General features: G+C 40.1%; 1 protein-coding gene across 1 annotated transcript; it reads right to left on the bottom strand.

Moving 5' to 3' along the window:
* Positions 1-916: 916 nt before the first annotated feature.
* On the bottom strand, positions 917-19,355 carry LOC5515468 (beta-arrestin-1). Its single transcript, XM_048732331.1, has 19 exons — positions 19,021-19,355; positions 18,748-18,778; positions 14,136-14,196; positions 14,002-14,049; positions 12,311-12,338; positions 11,945-12,002; positions 11,737-11,847; positions 11,196-11,255; positions 10,733-10,800; positions 8,286-8,346; positions 7,778-7,852; positions 7,474-7,558; positions 7,052-7,124; positions 6,097-6,172; positions 5,816-5,883; positions 5,235-5,330; positions 4,516-4,625; positions 3,504-3,555; positions 917-3,310 (listed from the first exon to the last, which is right to left on the bottom strand). The coding sequence occupies exons 1-19, from the start codon at positions 19,071-19,073 to the stop codon at positions 3,214-3,216; spliced, it is 1,311 nt and encodes a 436-aa protein (XP_048588288.1). The 5' UTR covers positions 19,074-19,355; the 3' UTR covers positions 917-3,213.
* Positions 19,356-21,162: the final 1,807 nt, after the last annotated feature.

Genomic DNA, 21,162 nt, shown 5'->3' with positions numbered 1-21,162 from the left:
ATCGAGTGAAAGAGACTTTAGGGTCACAACAGACAGCATGTCATGGGATGTACATATTGCAGCCATCACAGCAAAAGCCAGAACAAGCTCCTAGAGCTATTGGGTAGAATTTGCCCTATTCTTTAAGGAGTTGGCGTACGACGCACGTCCCTCGTACTGCCAAGCTACGCCTCACAAGTGTGGTCAACTGTCTTCTTGGCAAGAATGCTATGCGGAATATAGATACGATACAATGGAGAGCACAAGATGGTTACTAGTTTGAATGTGAGAGATGTTTTTTTTTCCGGGGGGGGGGGGGGGGGGGGGGAATAAAAACAGAACGGTGGTGATCGTCGGCAAAATCGATTTTAACCCTAAGGCCGTGGTCAACAGAAATTCTTACCAATAAAAGATTGAAAATTGTGTATGGTCGAAGAAATTTTCAACCCTAAGAGATGGCAGAATCGGAAAAAAAAAACGTGTGGGGTGTCTTACAGAAAAATACTAATAAAGCTCAACCATCTGGCCCTGGCTCAGTATGCCCTCATGTAGACTAGTAACCCTGTAGAATCACATCGGTACCCTAGTCGATTGGATCACTTTTCTTGCTCGCTTAGCTTTTCAAAGATTTCTTTGTTCGCGCATTTGACATTAATTTCCTGGCATGTGGACTCTTGTACCACAACCATGTCACAGAATAGTTTTATAATTTAATCTAGTTTAACTTTAATCCCAAAGGGATATTGCACATTCCCTTTTCTGTTTTCGTATTGCGTTGACTTTGAATTGATTATAGTAACTTATCAGTGTTGCTGACAAATAATAATTGAAAACGGAGTTACTAAGCCTAAGCACATATGTGACAAAAGACAGAACGACTGCACAGAAGACAAAGGAAAACGTCGAGGTGATATTAAAAAGTAATATTTGATTGGCATATGGGTCATATTAACATTTAATCTCACATTTTAGTTAAAATTGTGGTTTTACATAGATGAAATTTGCTCTAGTTGTTGCTAAAATTATCAAGGCGCGTACACAGGGAGGTGCGCATTCCCCCTTGTAGGCCAAAAAGTGAGTCAAGGAATCTTCAAATACTATGATTTTCCATATGATTCCTATGACTGTGCATCCCCCTCCCCACCTTAGCAAATCCTGAGTACGCGTCTGATAATATTCTATTTTAGTGGCGATTTTACAACGTATAGTTAATAATTCACAGACTTATCAATGTCAATTTTTTATGCCAATGATAAATGATATATATAAATCGCTAGTTCAAAAGGATTTTAGATTTTTCGACCCAAGGAAACGACTGTGTTGTTCTGGTATTCATGTGATGTACGCCCCAGTATGAAATGAAAAAAAAAAACCTAAATTAACCTAGTTAATTAATTAACACCGTTAATTAACACCTATATAAGCTAACAAACAAAAACAATTCAGATTAGATTTTTTTATAGAGCCAATCAAATACAGGCCAGTTCTTAGCATGTACATTTACGAATGCAAATACTTGCAAATGAACAAAGTGGATTGTTTCATCTTCATTTGCACCATTTACATTTGGGATGGCACATGAAACGAACTGGGTCTAAACTAGGCTTAAGCTAATTAAGAAGTACTTTAGTACAGTATATGGCCTTACGTGGTCCCACAGAACTAAGATCATTTCTATCGGCATGACAAGCTTTAGCTTTCTTCAGTGTTGTAGATTCAAGAAAATGCGAGCGTATGCTTTAGCTGGTGTTGTGTCGTGTTTCGGCTGTTTTCTTTTTTAGAAAGTGGGGGTCCTGTGAAATTTGAGCGCGAAAGCGAGGCTTTGGTAGGTCGGCGTTTGTTTACAGCCGTCCTTTCAACTAGGATGTTCAGATTCAAGTTAAACAAGAAAAAAATTCAAGACGGCTCACATTAAAAATATGGAAAACCGCCCATTGCTGCACCACCTTTGCACTACGTCGCACTAAAGTCTATTAAAAATAAACTGTTAAGTATTGCAACACCAAATGCATAAATATCATGTCGTGAAAGGTTGTTCAGTGTTATGAAGAAACTGGCCTTTAAATATGCAGAAAACCTAACGCGGTTTACAAAAAAAAAATATCGAATTCTGTTGCTATACGATAAATATAGGTCACCTAATGTATAGAGTCTTAGGCCCCATTTAAGTGATGCCGATCAAATGTTCGACCACTTAAAAACTCGTACCGAAAATGGTGTTTACACGAAACCAGGGATTTCGAAACCCACCGTGCAAATTTTTCACACCTCTCGCGCGGGTCTCGCACAGCCATCTATTTTTTCCTCAAGCTAGAAAGGGTCCAACGTTAACGAAAAGAGTAATCGTACGAATTTTCGAGAGGTCGATAATTCGACCGACACCGTTCAAAAGGGGCCTCGCTTAGGAATGAGTCAGGGAAAATCAGGTCGCGCGCTAAACAAATGAACATTAAGTAGACATGGCCGCACGGTACACATCTAGGCGGGTCTTAGAACCCACCTACATAACTATTTATGATAGTATTATGTACAACAGCTGACAAAATCGTGACAGTACCCTTTGTACCATGGCCTCTAACTTCGCTTTGTTTTGTTTTTTTTTCGCGAATCAAACCAGCGAATTTATAGAGACTGATGCCCAAGGTAGCGTGCCTGTGACAACTCAAAAAAAAGTTTGGGCTTCCTGTGTGAAATATCTCAGCATTTTCACCAGCCGTCTTCATGTGAGCGACACAGGGATCCCATTCTTTTCTTAGGCATTGTACTTGGCACAGTCAAATAACTCATGCATATTTGATTGAGGCATTGAAAACGAAAATAAACAAAAAAATATGAATTGCTTTAGCTATCTATATTTTTGCCCCCGTGTCAATTTTTTTAGGGGAGTTCAATGGTTAGTATAATTTATAATTAAATCGCTATTTCTCTGAATTATTAACTTGATAATTATATCGCTCTTTCTCTCTTGAAAATTATAGTAAATCAATTTCTCAAACTTTAAGCGTTTAGGTGAGGGCACGTAACTGTTTTGACAGTTGAAACATCAGCCAGGGAACACGACCGAGTTCAACTAGGTTACACAAAAAGACTAAAACTAAAAATCTTTTTCATGACAGATAAAGCATTATCAGCTTATTTATCGGAGATGTCTAAGAAGACTCGGCCCCACTCGACATAAGTAAGTATGTATGCCCTGGGAAAGCTGTGCCTTTTCTGATCAGCGGTCTTTCCTTGTTACGCATCCGCAGAACCCGTGTGGTCACTCCCCTTCAGACGCAAACGCGCGAAATCTTCAAAAATAAGGTCATCATTGTTGTCTTGCTCAGGACCGCTGAAAAATAACAAGGCAGAAACTAAAATTAATCGGTAGTATCATATCGAAAGAGTCTTGTTCATGAGTCAATTTTTAACTTTTAACTTAATCACATACATTAAAAAGAAAATAAAAACAAAAATCATAAAATGTAAAAAAAAATCGCGCTAATTTGAAAAAAAAAAAGAAAATAATTTAAAACAGGACTTACTCGGTATCGAAGTCAATCAAGTTATGATCCACAGCAGCCTGTTCGTTGTTACCTGCAAAGTACAAAATAGGTAAAGCAATCGCAGCTAAAGGATATAAGCAACAATTGGTTAGCTATGTAACATTGCGACATAAAAAATACCGCTCGAAACTTCTGTTAAAACTTTCAAATATATCTTACTAAGATACTATAAAACTATCATTATCGCAGAATAGGCTAAAAACATTGCAAAAAAATTATGTTTGTTATAATTTGGAGCAATTTGCGATTATTTTTTTTTTCTTCGCATCACAGCCTAGTGCAATTTGGGGTTGTATCGTGTGGCATGACACAAAGTACTCGTGTAAATATGCCTATTTGTCACAATTATAACTGCCAACAAGAGCGTGGTTTTAAAGGAAATAAGTATGTGCTACTATAGGTGGGTGTGTGCTTTCTTACTTTTATTGCCTTAAGGCTGACTCGGTTGTTTTGCCGGTGTGGGGGAGGTGAAGGGTAGGTGTGTAAGTGTGTGCTTTCTTACTTTTATTGCCTTAAGGCTGACTCGGTTGTTTTGCCGGTGTGGGGGAGGTGAAGGGTAGGTGTGTAAGTGTGTGCTTTCTTACTTTTATTGCCTTGAGGCTGACTCGGTTGTTTTGCCGGTGTGGGGGAGGTGAAGGGTAGGTGTGTAAGTGTGTGCTTTCTTACTTTTATTGCCTTGAGGCTGACTCGGTTGTTTTGCTGGTGGGGAGGTGAAGGGTAGGTGTGTAAGTGTGTGCTTTCTTACTTTTATTGCCTTAAGGCTGACTCGGTTGTTTTGCCGGTGTGAGGGAGGTGAAGGGTAGGTGTGTAAGTGTGTGCTTTCTTACTTTGATTGCCTTAAGGCTGACTCGGTTGTTTTGCCGATGTGGGGGAGGTGAAGGGTAGGTGTGTAAGTGTATGCTTTCTTACTTTTATTGCCTTGAGGCTGACTCGGTTGTTTTGCCGGTGTGGGGGAGGTGAAGGGTAGGTGTGTAAGTGTGTGCTTTCTTACTTTGATTGCTTTGAGGCTGACTTGGTTGTTTTGCCGGTGTGGGGGGAGGTGTGGGGTCTTCACAGGGTTTTGGATGGGAAAGCATGAATGGTAGCTCTAACGTGAGATCACTGCGAACAAACAAACAATATAAAAATGAGAATGACTTAGACAAGCAACATGTCATACTATTTTGCCATCTTGCTAATGTTCCAAGTGAATGAAAGCATCCACTTCTATCGACTGTTTTTGAGAGACTATTCTCGATAACATTTTGGTAAATGAATTATAGAGCTTTCTTTTCAGATGGATGCTTCAAGATTTCTTCACATAATTTATCTTCCAATATTAAAGGAAATTGAGTAAAATATCACGACACAACTAAACAGGGCGATTTCGGAAGAACAGGTAGCCAAGTGTGTTAGCGCGTCGGTCTCTCACCGCTGTGGCCCAGGATCGAATCCTGGCTCCGGCCTGCGGATTTCTCCGAGTTCATGCCTTGACTTTGAGTTCGTGTCACAGTGAGTTGAAGTGATTTCTCCTGTGTTTCAAGTCTTCTCGGATAAGAACACTAACCGGAGTTCCCATCACTTAAAAGAACCATTAGGGACAATAAACCCTCTGGCAATGACCATCCACATACAAACGGTGGCACTTCATTTTGGGCCTCACTGTGCTTTCCGCACCAGTATAACTTATGGTTGTGAATTAATACAACACAAAACAAAATCGATACCTACCCGCCATAGGCCACGATAATCCGAACTTTGACCTTGTACTGGACTATGATACCCAAGTTCTCCTTCGGGATGTCGGGTATGTCGGGTCTGTCAAGTCTGCGAAACAATGACTTCACATTAGAGAAATGACAAGAAATCCTGCACAGGGTTTACATTTCACACAAAATCAATGAACCATAACAGTAACTAATTTGATCGTATTATTGCAGAGTGAATTTCCATATAATCGATCGTGTGCTAAAGAACACGATCCTATGGAAACCAACATTTATACCCAAACCATATCGGTAGTATTATGGTATCTTGTTTTTATATTTAGAAACCGTACGTTGCCATTTTTGGTTGCGATTACCGATCGAGTGCGCGAGATTAAGATTGAAAAAACAGTCAACAACAAAGCGTCAAAATTTCGGACTTATCGTAAATCTCTGTTTAATTCCGTCTCTTAGAAACCTACATTTTATTCAACACAATACACTTCAGTTTTTAGCCGGTGTCAATGTCCAAATTTAAATTGATGAAAGGAGCAGCCTCACCACGTTCATACCAGAGCTTTGTTAAGGAATCTATCAAGTGCTTACATTGTGGAGGAGGCCAGGTTGGTGTCCTCGTGCTTCAGTTTCCCATCAAGGGCCAGACCTCGCTTATCCTGTGAAAAAGATGCACTCAAAATTAACAAGTGTCCAAGACTTTGGCAACATTAACCTAGGTGATTCACACGGGTGAAACCATTCTAAATAATCTGATTGATCAATTTAGTGTACACATTTTGAAATAAATCAGAGCAGATTTTTGTAGCAGAAGTAGCGTTGGGAACAGAGGTTATACGATTCACATGTACAGAATGATTATTGAAACTGACCCTATTCTCGCCCAAGAGCGGCGTAAGACAATAAACTTTGGTCAATGTGCCACTTGGATGCACCGGGAAGCCATCTCTGAAAAAGAGAAAAAGAGAGCTATCAGTAAACAATATATCAAATAGACAAGATGAGAGCTTTTATAAGTCAAAACAACTATCGTCACATGAGCATGATTTTTTTTTAATTTATTCTATGGCACACATTCAATTTTTTTTTCAACCAACTCAATTTTTCTTACCCTTGGTAGCAGAGTCTCGAGCTTCGTTCGTTTACTATGCGCCCTTCACTGGCTACGAGGATTTTTCTTATCTTAACCAGTCAAATGTTCATGATTTGCTTTCATTTTGATCATTCATAAAAAAGCAACAAAACGACTCATTTTTTAGATCATTGTGGGGTGATCCACTCCAGGTCTTATAACTTGGAACTTTTAAACATAATAGACATGCTCTACGATCCAGTGCTCTTTCGTTCGGCCGTGCAAAGCACGTGACCTTTTGGAGTGCCCACAAAGCCCGATGGGTAAAGGGTTAAAGGTCAAGTATGTAAAATAAAACAGGATTAATCATTAAAGCTACAGTTCTTTATTAGTGGTGGAAACATAAGATAAAGGTTTATAATAAAATGATCGGGGGCGGAAGATGAATTATTTACCAGCCATAATTTATTGTTCCTGCTTGTTTTATTCCGATAATTCATTATTCATGTCATCATTTTTCTCAATAATTCATAATCGGATTTATTCATATAATTAATTCTTTGGTAAAACTTTATAGTTCATTATTTATTTAGTTTTGAAACCAATAATTCATTATTCCCAACCATTTTACAGCCATAATTCATGATTCATCTTCCGCCCCCGAAAATGATAAGGATTGATAATAAACTGGGATGAGCAGTTCGCTGTGATGTTGTTGTATAATTGAACATTACGGAACATCATCAGTTACTTACTCCGACTCCAAAGACGCTACTGGACATTTATATTGAGCAGTTGAGAACAAGCAGATATCAGCGAACTGTCGAACTAGGGGAATCAACATAATTGTCATTAACACAATGTTTGCTAAAGGAGGTAGTAAAACAGATTGTTGGCTGCTAAATACCTGACTAATGTGAACTTTGTGCAGGCGTTTAATGTCTAGAAGAGGTAGCCTGCAAAGCTTTAGTTTCTGTGGAGTTTCAGAGAAGTGAAAGACCAAAGATCGAGATTTTCAATGTTAATCTTCGGTCTTACTCTGAAACTCCACAATAAAGCTTGCTTTGCAGGCCAAGAAATGGTAAAAAAGCATCCCTAGGACGAAGTGTGGTTGCAGGTTTATGCAAATCAAAGCACGGAATACTTGAGCAGCCTCTCTTTTACTACCAGCACTTACCTGTAATTTTAATTTTTTTACAATTCCTTGATGAACGATTAGAAATAATAACATTAACAGCTATAGTTTCTCCATGGTAATACAGCTGAAAAAAAAAAAGAAACATCTCAGTGACTTGCTTGTTTGTAGTTTGGCTAAGCCTGGTTGAGAGGGGTGCTAGTGAAGGAATTGGAGGGGGATGGAGGGAGGTGGAGAGATGGGGATGTGTGTTGAGGATTATGAGGGGTGTGGGTGGAGAATTATGAGGGGTGTAGGTGGATGAATGGGGGGAGGGGGCGTGGTGGAGGCATGGGATGTGGCTTACCCCTTTGTCTAAGCTGGCTTCTACATGTAGGGGGTGTTGGCTCATCATAAAATCTTTCTCTCCCTCAGAAAACGGCTGCAAACCAACAAAATCGTTCAATTACAACTTCTTCAATACCAAATGGTCAATGCTCTGATAGTGTTCCAGAAACAACTGTTGAAATCATTTAGTTACAATTTTTTTTTACAACCTATCCAGCTAACCAGCTGTCCAATGGGTTTATTTGGAAATTACCCTTCAGAGTTTCGGGATTCCTTTTTACAATTCCTCAGAAACCCTAAACTCTAAAAACAGTTATTTCGGGAAAAAACTCACTGGAGAGTCGCTTGCCGGCTACTATAACTTTGAAAACAAAACAAAAAAAGTGATTTTGTTGCTTGCATTCTGTACTTTTTTTATTATCTTAGTGCACATTTTCTACAAAAATAATCCTTTTCATCCGGCTTTTGCAAGGCAAATTAAAATTCGATATGTTATCTTTATTGAAAATAAAAAAATGACAGAGTACCTGTGGTTGAGGCTGCTCAGTTGCATATGTTAACTTTCTAATTGCCAGTCTAACTGTGTCTCTGAAAATAAAACAACAGGGTTAATTTCTAAGACATTTCTAAGCTGGGTTCAAATTGCTTCCAAGAAGGGGGTAAGGGTACAAGTTGCCTCCAAGAGGGGGGTAGGGGTACAAGTTGCCTCCAAGAGGGGGGTAGGGGTACAAGCTGCCTCCAAGAGGGTGGTAGGGGTACAAGTTGCCTCCAAGAGGGTGGTAGGGGTACAAGTTGCCTCCAAGAGGGGGGTAGGGGTACAAGTTGCCTCCAAGAGGGTGGTAGGGGTACAAGCTGCCTCCAAGAGGGTGGTAGGGGTACAAGCTGCCTCCAAGAGGGGGGTAGGGGTACAAGTTGCCTCCAAGAGGGGGGTAGGGGTACAAGCTGCCTCCAAGAGGGGGGTAGGGGTACAAGTTGCCTCCATAAAGGGGGTGGGGGTACAAGTTGCCTCCAAGAGGGGGGTAGGGGTACAAGTTGCCTCCTAGAGGGGGGTAGGGGTACAAATTGCCTCCAAGAGGGGGGTAAGAGTACAAGTTGCCTCCAAGAGGGGGGTAGGGGTACAAGTTGCCTCCAAGAGGGGGGTAGGGGTACAAGTTGCCTCCAAGAGGGGGGTAGGGGTACAAGCTGCCTCCAAGAGGGGGGTAGGGGTACAAGTTGCCTCCATAAAGGGGGTAGGGGTACAAGTTGCCTCCAAGAGGGTGGTAGGGGTACAAGTTGCCTCCAAGAGGGTGCTAGGGGTACAAGCTGCATCCAAGAGGGTGGTAGGGGTACAAGTTGCCTCCAAGAGGGTGCTAGGGGTACAAGCTGCCTCCAAGAGGGTGGTAGGGGTACAAGTTGCCTCCAAGAGGGTGCTAGGGGTACAAGCTGCCTCCAAGAGGGGGGTAGGGGTACAAGTTGCCTCCAAGAGGGGGGTAGGGGTACAAGCTGCCTCCAAGAGGGTGGTAGGGGTACAAGTTGCCTCCAAGAGGGTGCTAGGGGTACAAGCTGCCTCCAAGAGGGTGGTAGGGGTACAAGTTGCCTCCAAGAGGGTGCTAGGGGTACAAGCTGCCTCCAAGAGGGGGGTAGGGGTACAAGTTGCCTCCAAGAGGGTGGTAGGGGTAAAAGTTGCCTCTAAGAGGGTGGTAGGGGTACAAGCTGCCTCCAAGAGGGTGGTAGGGGTACAAGCTGCCTCCAAGAGGGGGGTAGGGGTACAAATTGCCTCCAAGAGGGGGGTAGGGGTACAAGCTGCTCCAAGAGGGGGGTAGGGGTACAAGTTGCCTCCATAAAGGGGGTAGGGGTACAAGTTGCCTCCAAGAGGGGGGTAGGGGTACAAGTTGCCTCCAAGAGGGGGGTAGGGGTACAAATTGCCTCCAAGAGGGGGGTAAGGGTACAAGTTGCCTCCAAGAGGGGGGTAGGGGTACAAGTTGCCTCCAAGAGGGGGGTAGGGGTACAAGTTGCCTCCAAGAGGGGGGTAGGGGTACAAGTTGCCTCCATAAAGGGGGTAGGGCTACAAGTTGCCTCCAAGAGGGGGGTAAGGGTACAAGTTGCCTCCAAGAGGGGGGTAGGGGTACAAATTGCCTCCAAGAGGGTGGTAGGGGTACAAGCTGCCTCCAAGAGGGGGGTAAGGGTACAAGTTGCTTCCAAGAGGGTGGTAGGGGTACAAGTTGCCTCCAAGGAGTGGTAGGTGTACAAGTTGCCTCCAAGAGGGGGGTAGGGGTACAAGTTGCCTCCAAGAGGGGGGTAGGGGTACAAGTTGCCTCCAAGAGGGGGGTAGGGGTACAAATTGCCTCCAAGAGGGGGGTAGGGGTACAAGTTGCCTCCAAGAGGGTGGTAGGGGTACAAGCTGCCTCCAAGAGGGTGGTAGGGGTACAAGCTGCCTCCAAGAGGGGGGTAGGGGTACAAGCTGCCTCCAAGAGGGGGGTAAGGGTACAAGTTGCTTCCAAGAGGGTGGTAGGGGTACAAGTTGCCTCCATAAAGGGGGTGGGGGTACAAGTTGCCTCCAAGAGGGGGGTAGGGGTACAAGTTGCCTCCTAGAGGGGGGTAGGGGTACAAATTGCCTCCAAGAGGGGGGTAAGAGTACAAGTTGCCTCCAAGAGGGGGGTAGGGGTACAAGTTGCCTCCAAGAGGGGGGTAGGGGTACAAGTTGCCTCCAAGAGGGGGGTAGGGGTACAAGTTGCCTCCTTAAAGGGGGTAGGGGTACAAGTTGCCTCCAAGAGGGTGCTAGGGGTACAAGCTGCCTCCAAGAGGGGGGCAGGGGTACAAGTTGCCTCCAAGAGGGTGGTAGGGGTACAAGTTGCCTCCAAGAGGGGTAAAGGGTACAAGTTGCCTCCAAGGAGTGGTAGGGGTACAAGTTGCCTCAAAAGGTTAAGACTTTGAGCTGCTTTACTCTATTCACATTACACTCCCACATTCCCAGGCAATGGTAAAGTAGACTGACCTTTTGTGTGTTTTTTCTTCTAATGATTCAGCAACGTAAGTTTTAAGTTCATAGTCCACTCCACAGGGCTGTGAAAAATTACTTTGATAAGATAACAATGTAAAAATAGTAAGACAAATCATAATGAAAATAAAGAAAGTTATTCTAAATAGCCTATTTCAATAGAGCCAGTCGATCCTACTGGCTCCAACTGGCCTTATGTTTTTTGAAAGCTATGAGACCTTAAGTAAATAAGATGTGCATCTAAGTAGTAAAATGAGTTTGCTAGTATCACAGTAAGTTTCAATCCATCCTGCAACTAAAACACTTCTATTTTTAAAGTATCAAATAATTACAGGAAAATTTTTATTTTTTTTTTAAATGATAAGAGTGTTGAACAAAACAAATGGTCATGCAAGCCTGATCTATGGACTTCAAGGGATAATATTATTGGACTATTATCTAGAACTGTTAAGATATGCACCTTGCCAGTATCACCGGGTGCAGGCTGAAGAGTCACTGAGGAAGGAGATCCTGGTGGCAACTAAAACATACAAAATATGATTAATCAAGGATTTAAATTTATCCAAAGCTCTTTTAGCGACCACTCTTGTAGCGTAATGTGACTGTGACTTAAAATTCCTAACAAAGATCCTCGGTCAGCTACCATTTTGTCTCACAAGGAACAAAGTGTAAGAAAGTATCAATTTCCATTGGCTGATTTGGGAAAGCTTTGTTATGTTTTTATTTGGTAAATAATGTGTTAGATTTTAGGATTTTTATTTTAGGTGGTTATTTGGAGGTGTGTCAGACAAAGGCTCTTTAATCATGATCTGAACTCTTATTCAGACTCTAATAAGCAACTTCATTAAAATTGTGGACATTGCAAGTATTCAGCATTCCATGTTAAACTAAGCTCAACTTTTTTCCACACATATATAGGGCCATCTGGGAAATGGAGTGCTGAAAAGTGACATTGCCTATACATGGTACATAACTGTGAAACTGAGTAAGAAAATACTCACCTCAAATTTGAAAGGGTATGCATTGGAGCCAAGTTTTTTTAGTAGTCTTTCCTGTAATCTTGTCAGAGCTTTCTGATCATCCGTTTTTGGTGGGTAAACTTGGACAGTAGCCTTGGATTAAGATCAAATATCTTATAAGATAGAGGAAGAAAGATGGATGCACTGATAGTTGCAAAGACAGACCGTCAGAAAGACTGAAAAACCTCACCAGGAAAAGATCCTTTCGGAAGGTGAGACCAAGGACATCTAGATCTTCTCTTCCATATCTGAGAACAGGATTAAAAAAAGCAAATTCACCTTTACTCAATGTATGTGCATATGCCCCTCCCCGTCCCGATTTTTAAAAAAAATATAAGAAAAGGACCAGTAGGGGCGTGGCTGTGCCCCACAATATTTTCTTAATGTTTCTGTATCGTGCTCCCCCCCAATATTTCTAAGCCTACTATGGCCCTGGTTTTAAGATACATACAACTCAAAATTCAAAATTAGTGCCTTTGAGATGGCAGTACAGTGTCTCAAGAAGAAACTATATTCAAAGGGATCATAGTTTGCAAGACTGGACTTGTTACTGTACCTGAATGCAGCCAGCACATGGGCAAATACTGAAATTTAATGACCAGGAACATCAGACAAGACATAAACATAAACTCCAGACAAGCAAAATATCCATGGGCATCGAAGGCCATGTTTTGTCTCCAACAAAACAGCCTCTTAGGAAAGTGTAATAAAAAGAGAGGAACCAATTCTCCATAAAATGGATGGTATTTGGGGGGTCTAGTTGTCTAGCTCTATGCACGCCTCCTGAAATTATGTGCAAATGCAAGAACACAGAATTTCCCTCTCAGCACATAATCTGCATAGTTTGGGATTAAACACATAATTTTCATAATAATGTACCAATGCAAAAGAGCATAATTACCCTATCAAGGCATAATAGGGAATTATTCAGTATAAAATGCACATTATAATTTATTTATTATAATAACACCAATATAAAAAGAGCTAGTTTTGTACAGGACCCGAAATTATCCCAGGACCCGAAACGATCCCAGGACCCGAAATGATCCCCAAAAGTACCCCAACTGATCCTGGGACCCAAAACGATACCAAGGAGTCCCTGAAATCAACCCCACGGAATTGTGGTAATGGACAAAGGGAAAGCAAAAGAAAGCACTTCCAATTCTTAAAGCATAATTAAGGGTTGACAGCGAATCTATTTCTAAATAAAGTGACTTAAAAAACTTAAATTTCAATACAATACTTCTATTTATTACATTGCCTTGGCGGTTAACCCATAAACAGAGTCCAAAACAAATACACAACTTTTAATTGCTACTGAAAGGAGTACAACATAAACATAGCACAGCCAAAGCACAGCCTTGCTCAGAACAACCAAACTTTTGACCTTCGAAACATTTGCAGTTCCAACACATGACTCTGACACTATAAATCTCGTTTCCGGTAAACATCACCCCTAAAAATCTATATTCATTTGACAACCAAACGTGTATTTCACCAAGAAATCCATGTTCACATGAGCTAATATTTAACGACAGCCGGTTTGGCCGAGAAGATGGAATGACAAAAGCTTACTAAGTAATGCACTCGAACAACCCTTTTACTACCGTTGCAAAATATTAAGAGATGTGGCTTTTGTTGTAAGCAATATTTGAGTTTTGAATTTTCTCATGTAGTCGTGCGTACACCTCTGCATGATTTCTCTCTATCTCTCTTTATAAATGGTTTTAAATTCACCGAACACAAACAAACATTTTCCCATGGAAAAGCAGAGGCATGCCTTATCTGTGGTTGTTATGTATAAATGACTTATTCACGCCTGGTTCTTCAAATTACCATCACGGGAATTGTTATTGCAATTGCTGACTCAACCAAGCTGTCGAAAGCTGTATTTCCCACGCAGTCGTATATAAAAATCTTAATATTATGGTTTTTGTTAATGCAAATTTCTGGATAGTAACAAAAACGAGGCTAAAATGTTTCATATGTTTTTAAAACTGAAAGCCAATCCTTCCACATTCCTTTTGTTTTCCATTACTGCAATTCCTTGGGGTTCATTTCGGGGACTCCTGGGGATCGTTTCGGGTCCCGGGATCAGTTGGGGGACTTTTGGGGATCATTTCGGGTCCTGGGATCGTTTCGGGTCCTGGGATCATTTCGGGTCCTGTACAGTTTTCTACATACATCCAAATGTCTTTGTCCAAATTTCCATGCATTCTTATTTTTAATTCCCAAGTTATTCTTTACCTTTTTTCCCATCTTTGACATATTCTGGATCAACAAGAACTACGCCATCTAAGCAGAACAAAAAACACAAAAAAAGCAAATGAAATATTGTCTAACACACTGGTATAATGGGTAAAAGGCACTATTTTTCTTACCAATGGGATCAATATGCTTGACATGGTCAATAAAATCCCGTTTCCCAAGATAAGTTGTAATCTGTGTGAAAAAAGAAGTTAATTGATGTGTGAAAAGCATGTCCTGATATTCAAAATAAGAAAACCTTTTAAATCAGTTTCCAGTTTTTGCAAGGAATCCCAATACATTCAACCCTTTTTTTAAATGATCACCCTTTGACATTTTCCACATTGCTACGAGTTTGACCACATCAAGTTTTACTAGAAATGACCAAACACAAAATAAAAAACTAACAAACTCATTTTTAAATTTAATACAGTACATGGGTCCAAAAGTCTGGAGCAATTTATGTTTGGAAGCAAAACAATGCAAATCTGTTCACAGTTTCAAAAAAATAAAAAAATGATAAAACAGCATTTCTATAAAATGATTCCACCTAAATATACAATTTTTTATATGGATCATAGTGTTTTACCAGAAACAAAAACCCTCATATGAAGATATGAAAAAGTTATGTAATGAAATGACCTGGATGTACACCCACGTCAAATCAAAACAGCTTTTCTGGCCCATTTCAATTTTTATTTCAGTTTGTCCATATAATTGCTACGCTCACTTATAAAATAATTGTTTCCACCACTCAAAAATAAACTTCATATCTTCGTGCCACCGTGTAATCTTTCTGATGTTATTATTACCATTACCATTACCATTACCATTACCATTACCATTACCATTTATCATTATCATTAAACCAGCCAATTCTTGGGGATAAGGCCTAAAGCTAAAAAAACACCCAGAAACACCTCTGGGCATTGTTCAGAAGAACGGGACCTCCTGTATTGGCTTGGGCTGTATCACAAAATGTTTGACCAGATTACGGGACAGATGATCTTTACCTAGTGCGCTGGCCTCTCTATGCCACTGCAGTATGATCAAAACTCAAATCCTGGCTCTGAGCTCCAGGTATTTTCAGAATTCATGTATTTAGGATCCTGCGATCCAATGCAGTTATGAAGTTCTTTTTGTCTGTGTTCTTTTGGTCTTTTCGGTAAGAGACACTATCAGAGATCCACTCGTTTACTACCTTCTAGAAATCCAAAACCAGAGGACACAAAAGAACTATTACTTGACATTACTTTGTAGTAGCTACCACCCACAGTGCAAGTGTTTACATAGGATGTGGTAATAAAAGTCATGCTTTTTTGTGCCTTTCTTGGAATGCAACACAGCTCAATGGTGATATTTCCAACGTCAATAACTTGCAGATTTTAACTCCTTGAAACCAAATGGATTGAAGAATATAAAATACAACATCTCATGTTTTTTCTTTCAATTTGCAAAGCGGTTTTAATTATTTTCCAAATTTGAGAGTGTGAGTACCCTGTGGTACCCAAAACCCTTCCCAGGCTCTTTTTTAGCAGATTTTCCACTAAAGTAAATAAAATGGACATTTAGATTTTAATTAATGTTTTGTTTACTTTTTCTGAATATTGGTTCAGTTAAACAAACTGCAGATGATTGCCCATACTTATGATCCCCTGCTTTGGTTTATTTGACATATTTCTGTAATATGAGTATTAAGCTGTTTTAAATTGATTGAAACCAGAGGAAATAAAATAATTATTGTCATTTTCCAAATTTCCCTCTCTGTGGGAAATTTAGAACCATCTATGGTTTTCAAGAGAAATTCATAAGCTCCCTTGAGAAAACAATAGTATATGAGGGGATCATGGCATTGTTGTAATATTACTTAATATATTTTATACTAAGCTATAAATACTTTTAAATTACTCTATAGAGTTATATGTCACCGCCATTTTACTTAACGAACATGTCTTTAAAAGCTTTTTATACCAACGGGTCATCCAAGTTGTATGATTTCTTAAAATATTAAGAAAAGACCCTACAATGATCAAATAATATCAGATAGAAGCTGTGTTGTATGTACTTCTTGCAGGCTAAATATAATAAAAATTGCATATAGGATCCAATTGTTTGTGACTGATTTGGCTATGCACAATGTAATCATATTATACTCGAGTCTGTTTATTTTATTTGTTGCAAAGTGTTTGCAAAGTCTTTCATTACTATAACATCCTCAGACCCCCGTAAAATAATAGGCACAACTTCAAAATGTCAGAAATACAAACTAAACATCAGCAGACCCAGATGCTCATGGTTTCACCAAGGCATAGATAACCTTCAAAAGCGCATCTAAGCAATGTAATAGAATTGACTCCATTTCAAAATATTAACCTTGATTTCTGACCAATATGTACACAAATGCTTAAAGTAGGAAACATTTCATAACCAAAAAAGTCACAAAATTCCGAACTATACAAATAGAGACAAGCAAACAAAAATCAAGTCACAAATAGATACCTTTATTGCGCTCTGTCAGGTCCCATTTTACAGCCATCAGCCACAATAATCAATGCTAAGACCTCCATTAGAATCGAGTCGCCATGTTAAGGCTGTATTGCAGGCCTGCACTGCATTATGGGAGTCTTGAAAACAACTTGACAGAGAGGCAGGCAAACTCCTCCCCCAGAATCATAACAGTTTTTTCTCATAAAAGTTTTTTGTCTTTGCCCCAAAGCTAAACAAAACATTTCCAGGTCTAAGGAACCCAGAATAAGCCTGAAAACAATTTTTGAATAAGGTTTGGTAGCAAAGATGTACCTCATTGGATATTATGAGGCCTTTCACTAGAAAATTCCTTGCTCACTTGGTGAAACCCAAACAAGGAGTCATCCCATTGAATCAACCTCAGCGTGCAAACATCCATAAGCACAGCATGAATTATGCCCAAAAAGACTTCTTGATGTCCTAAGGCACTCTACAGGTGTGAAAAAGCTGTAATTTTTAAGCAAATTACAAGCAAAATTGTTGTAAGCAACAGGATGTAGCAATGCTATCACTAGATTGAAAAGACACTGCAGTGCATTGTTGGAAAGTTCAAGGCATACCGTCTTGGGTCAGCGGTAGCTTAACTTAACTGGTAGTGTTGGACTTGAAATAGGGAGAGAGGTTTCTGTTTTCAGTCTTTTATTCTAACAATTTTGCTCAAAACTACCCAGGAGTGGAAGGGTTAATGTCTCTTAACTTTATTTTTGGACAACTTGGATAACCATGTACTCATTATTTTTTTCTAAATAATTTATCCTAAAATTTATCCAAAATATCCTTAAATTATCACATAAGATTGCATTGAAGCTTTTTGTGGTTTTCGTGTAGACACCTTTTGAAACAGGTAAAAGTGGCACAATTTTATAATACAAATTTTGCAAAAATATATGTGATAAACCAAAAGGTATTGCAATGAAACTTTGCAAAAAGAAATTGCACCTCTTTTGTTCACTAAACAATATGTATCAATCTCAAGAATTTTTTTCAATTGTTACAAACTTGTGCAACACCCTGTATATTTAAAAAAGAGCTGCTAGATGCCTTTTCCATGTTTTGAGAGAAGAGACATAACCCTAGGCAAGACAATTTTGTAATTGATGTGGGCATGCGCGTAATCATACCATGCTTGCAGCTGGTTTCTAATAATGTGTTTACGTCTATAAAATTTATTAAGCATGATTCAATCAATTAAAAAGAAATAAAATCCAATCCTAATGACGATTATATGCTGGCTTAATATCTTTGCATCAATTTGATCTCCATGACAACCAATTAAAGCATAATGGCTCATATCTTTAATCTAAGTGCAATTGAAACATGGTAGTTTACAGTAATATCCAAATAATATCATAAAAATCCACACTTTAAAAGCAAAGATTTTTTCTACACTTTCTGTGAAGTATGAAGATAAATGAGAATAACTTTCTGCAATAGTTATAAGGATTATAAGTTATTCTCCCCAGTTGGTCCAGCAAAACAAAAGCGCTCATAACAAAAAGGGACTTAAAATTTTATAAAATCGCATGAAATAAAAACAATATAATACAAATTGTTCATTTCAAAAGTTATACTGTTATCTGTTGTCGGTCGGGAGCTGGGAAGAACGAAATGAGATAACACGTTTATATTTGAGTAAATAAAAACACGATCACGCTAAGCACACGGGAGAATATTAGGGCAATATTCTACTTGAATTATTTGCCAGCAAGATTGTTCCCTTTTCTCAGATTTCTGTTTCATACAATGGTCTCAAGTAAAGATAAGTATATTTCTTCTTGAAGAGCTTTTGAAACACAGTTCTCGGCCTTCTAAAAAACTCAACTTGGCTGGAGGTCAAAAGGAGGTGCATATAATCGGTTTAAGATTATGTCTAGGTACTGAAAGTAATCAGGATGGCAGGAAAAGAGCATGAACTGATTAAAACAAAAAGCAAGCTATAGGAGTGAAGACGAAATCAGACACAACACAACAACATTCGAGCAGTAGCCAAAAAGACTGCGCAGGTGGTATACCAAACTGAACGTTTTCTATCCACGCTAAATACAAGAAAAATGGGTTATTATAGTTCTGGTGACAGGGAAATACTACCGTTTACATCGTTTGGTATTTGTGTGGATTATTTTAAGCGTTAATGAATTTTAAGCTAGAGAAAACGTAAAGATAGCCACCACCCCTATTAGAACACTAATATAGCAGCTAGAGAATAACTTAAGTACTCACTTTGGCGCTAGGAGAAGTTTTCTTGAAAACACTGCAGCAAAACAAAACGTTAATGGTCCATTAGAAAGCGCGATATTTACAGCAACGAAGGTAAAAGCTCGACTGACGATTGACAACCAAAGCTTAGTAGCTTAATATTTGTGTTTCTCTGGTCGAGCGGATATAAAGGTTCAAAATGAAATGTTCTCGAGCTCTCAGTTGTATTATGCTTGACTTCTTGCATGGGATTGTATGCTATTTCAACATATATCCTGCATCAGATAGCTAACTCACCGTGTACCAGTTCGTTTAGTCGCCTCTTCCGCTGCATTCTCGTTATTCTCCATTCTAACGAGCGGTCGAGCCAAGTTCTCTCATCCAAACCAATCTTACAAGCGAGTTCAGCCAGCGACACCTCTACCCAAGATCACTAGATTATCCGTCTTTGTTACGAGCTTTGCAGATACTCTAACGAGTTTTTATCAGGACTGGGGTTGAATTAAACCCACAAGAATTATATTTCCAATAAAGTTGGATTCATTTTTAGCGATGGGGTCCTCACAAGCCCTTCCGAGCTGCTATAACTTGGTCTATCGTTTTCGTGCCCTCGCGTCTGCGCACAAGCCAAACTAGTTGATGTTTAACGTGTGACGTCAGAGGCTATATGCCTTCAGTTTTGACAGGTGCGGCGTAATTAGATACAAGGAAACAAGCCGGTCGATTCTGGTGGTATAGTTTCAAATATAAACTTCCTTTATTTTTTATCTCGTACCCGTAGTTGGGGTTAAGAAGCTTGCTGCATAAAAAGATTGTTTTGATGCAGAATCTTTTTTAGTGTACAATAGAATGCCCATTTCTGCTCTCTTGTATTCAGATAATGACAATGTTTTTAGACACGAATATCATTCATTTGATTTATTTGAGTATTTTGAGGCAGAAATTATGCTTAAGGACAAAGGCAATAAAATCAAATAAAAGTTAAAACACCGAACCGCGCCTCCAGCGCAGACGATTATATTCGAGCGGCAACAAGAAATACAAACGGTGCGAAAAAAAAATATCTAAATTGGTGGATATGCATGAAAAATGAAACATATAATTTCGGTAACTTCTTCTCTTCGGTTTCAATTAACATGAAACAGCGACAACGCCGTGGAAGCGTCCACGCACAGTGGGGTTCGTGTGCTATATAGCAGCCGCACGTATTGTCACGCACGTTTATGTCACGCACGAGGCGCGCTTGACAATAAGAGCGGTGCCTAAGTAGACAAGGGTAAATGAAATGCGTTTACTAAATATAGCACAGTTGAAAATTGACTGGCGCACGCCTTAACCTATTTTTTAAGTGTGACAGCCCCCTTTTGAAACTTTTTTTTTCTCAAAATCGCTCAAAAATAGAACGCACTCCCGATTTTATCATCAAATTCAAGTCAAAACGAAAAATTTATGTGTAACATGGCGCGCGCGACTTGTTATTATTTTTGTAAGACAAGTTGTAACAAAAAAGAGTACATTATTTAGTCTTTAGATCGACCACGTTATCCCAAAACGCGCCAATCCGCCCTTGGCCATAATCCAGTGCCAAACAATACCTAGTATAGACGCGTCGTTATATATTCCTGGTAAGTGAGCAAGTTCTTATAGTATTATGCAGCATTCGACAATGACAATAATGTCGACAAGGATATTAAGTCTCATACTATTGAGCGACAATGGCTCCCAGCCATCTATTGATTTTCTCGGGGGAGGGGATGGTATGTCTAGGCACTGACAGGTTACCATCGCGATTGCCATACACTGGGTGAGGTCTTTGTGACAGCTAACTTGGATACGCAACGCAAATCCGCACCCCTAGTGAATACGCAATGCAAACTGGCGCTTGTGTGGATACGCAATGATAAACGCACCCCTTGTGGATACGCAATACAACCTCGCACTCCTTGTGCATACTTAATGCAAATTCGCGCCCCTTGTGGATACGGAATACAAACTCGCGCCACTTCTGGATACGCAATACAAACTCGGGGCGCCACTTGTGGATACGCATTTCAAACACGCCCCCCTTGTGGATACGCAATTCAAACACGCACCCCTTGTGGATACGTAATGTAAACACGCACCCCTATGTGGATACGCAATACAAACTCGGGGCGCCACTTGTGGATACGCAATTCAAACACGCACCCCTATGTGGATACGCAATTCAAACACGTACCCCTTGTGGATACGCAATTCAAACACGCGCCCCTTCTGGATACGGAATACAAACTTGCGCCCCTTGTGGATACGGAATACAAACTCGCGCCACTTCTGGATACGCAATACAAACTCGGCGCGCCCCTTGTGGATACGCAATTCAAACACGCACCCCTTGTGGATACACAATTCAAAATCGCGCCCCTTGTGGATACGTAATGCAAACACGCGCCCCCTTGT

The sequence above is a fragment of the Nematostella vectensis genome, chromosome 9 (assembly GCF_932526225.1).
Source record: "Nematostella vectensis chromosome 9, jaNemVect1.1, whole genome shotgun sequence".
In the NCBI taxonomy this organism is placed as follows: Eukaryota; Metazoa; Cnidaria; class Anthozoa; order Actiniaria; family Edwardsiidae; genus Nematostella; species Nematostella vectensis.
This window is presented reverse-complemented; position numbering and strand designations above follow the sequence as displayed.

Excerpts from the sequence above, each read along its gene's own strand:
- LOC5515468 (XM_048732331.1), bottom strand. The coding sequence starts at position 19,073 with ATGGAGAATAACGAGAATGCAGCGGAAGAGGCGACTAAACGAACTGGT. Across the intron at positions 12,339-14,001 it reads TGTCAAAGATGGGAAAAAAG|TATTTGCCCATGTGCTGGCT; the intron begins GTAAAGAATAAC and ends ATTAAATTTCAG. Across the intron at positions 4,626-5,234 it reads ATTATCGTGGCCTATGGCGG|TGATCTCACGTTAGAGCTAC; the intron begins GTAGGTATCGAT and ends GTTTGTTCGCAG.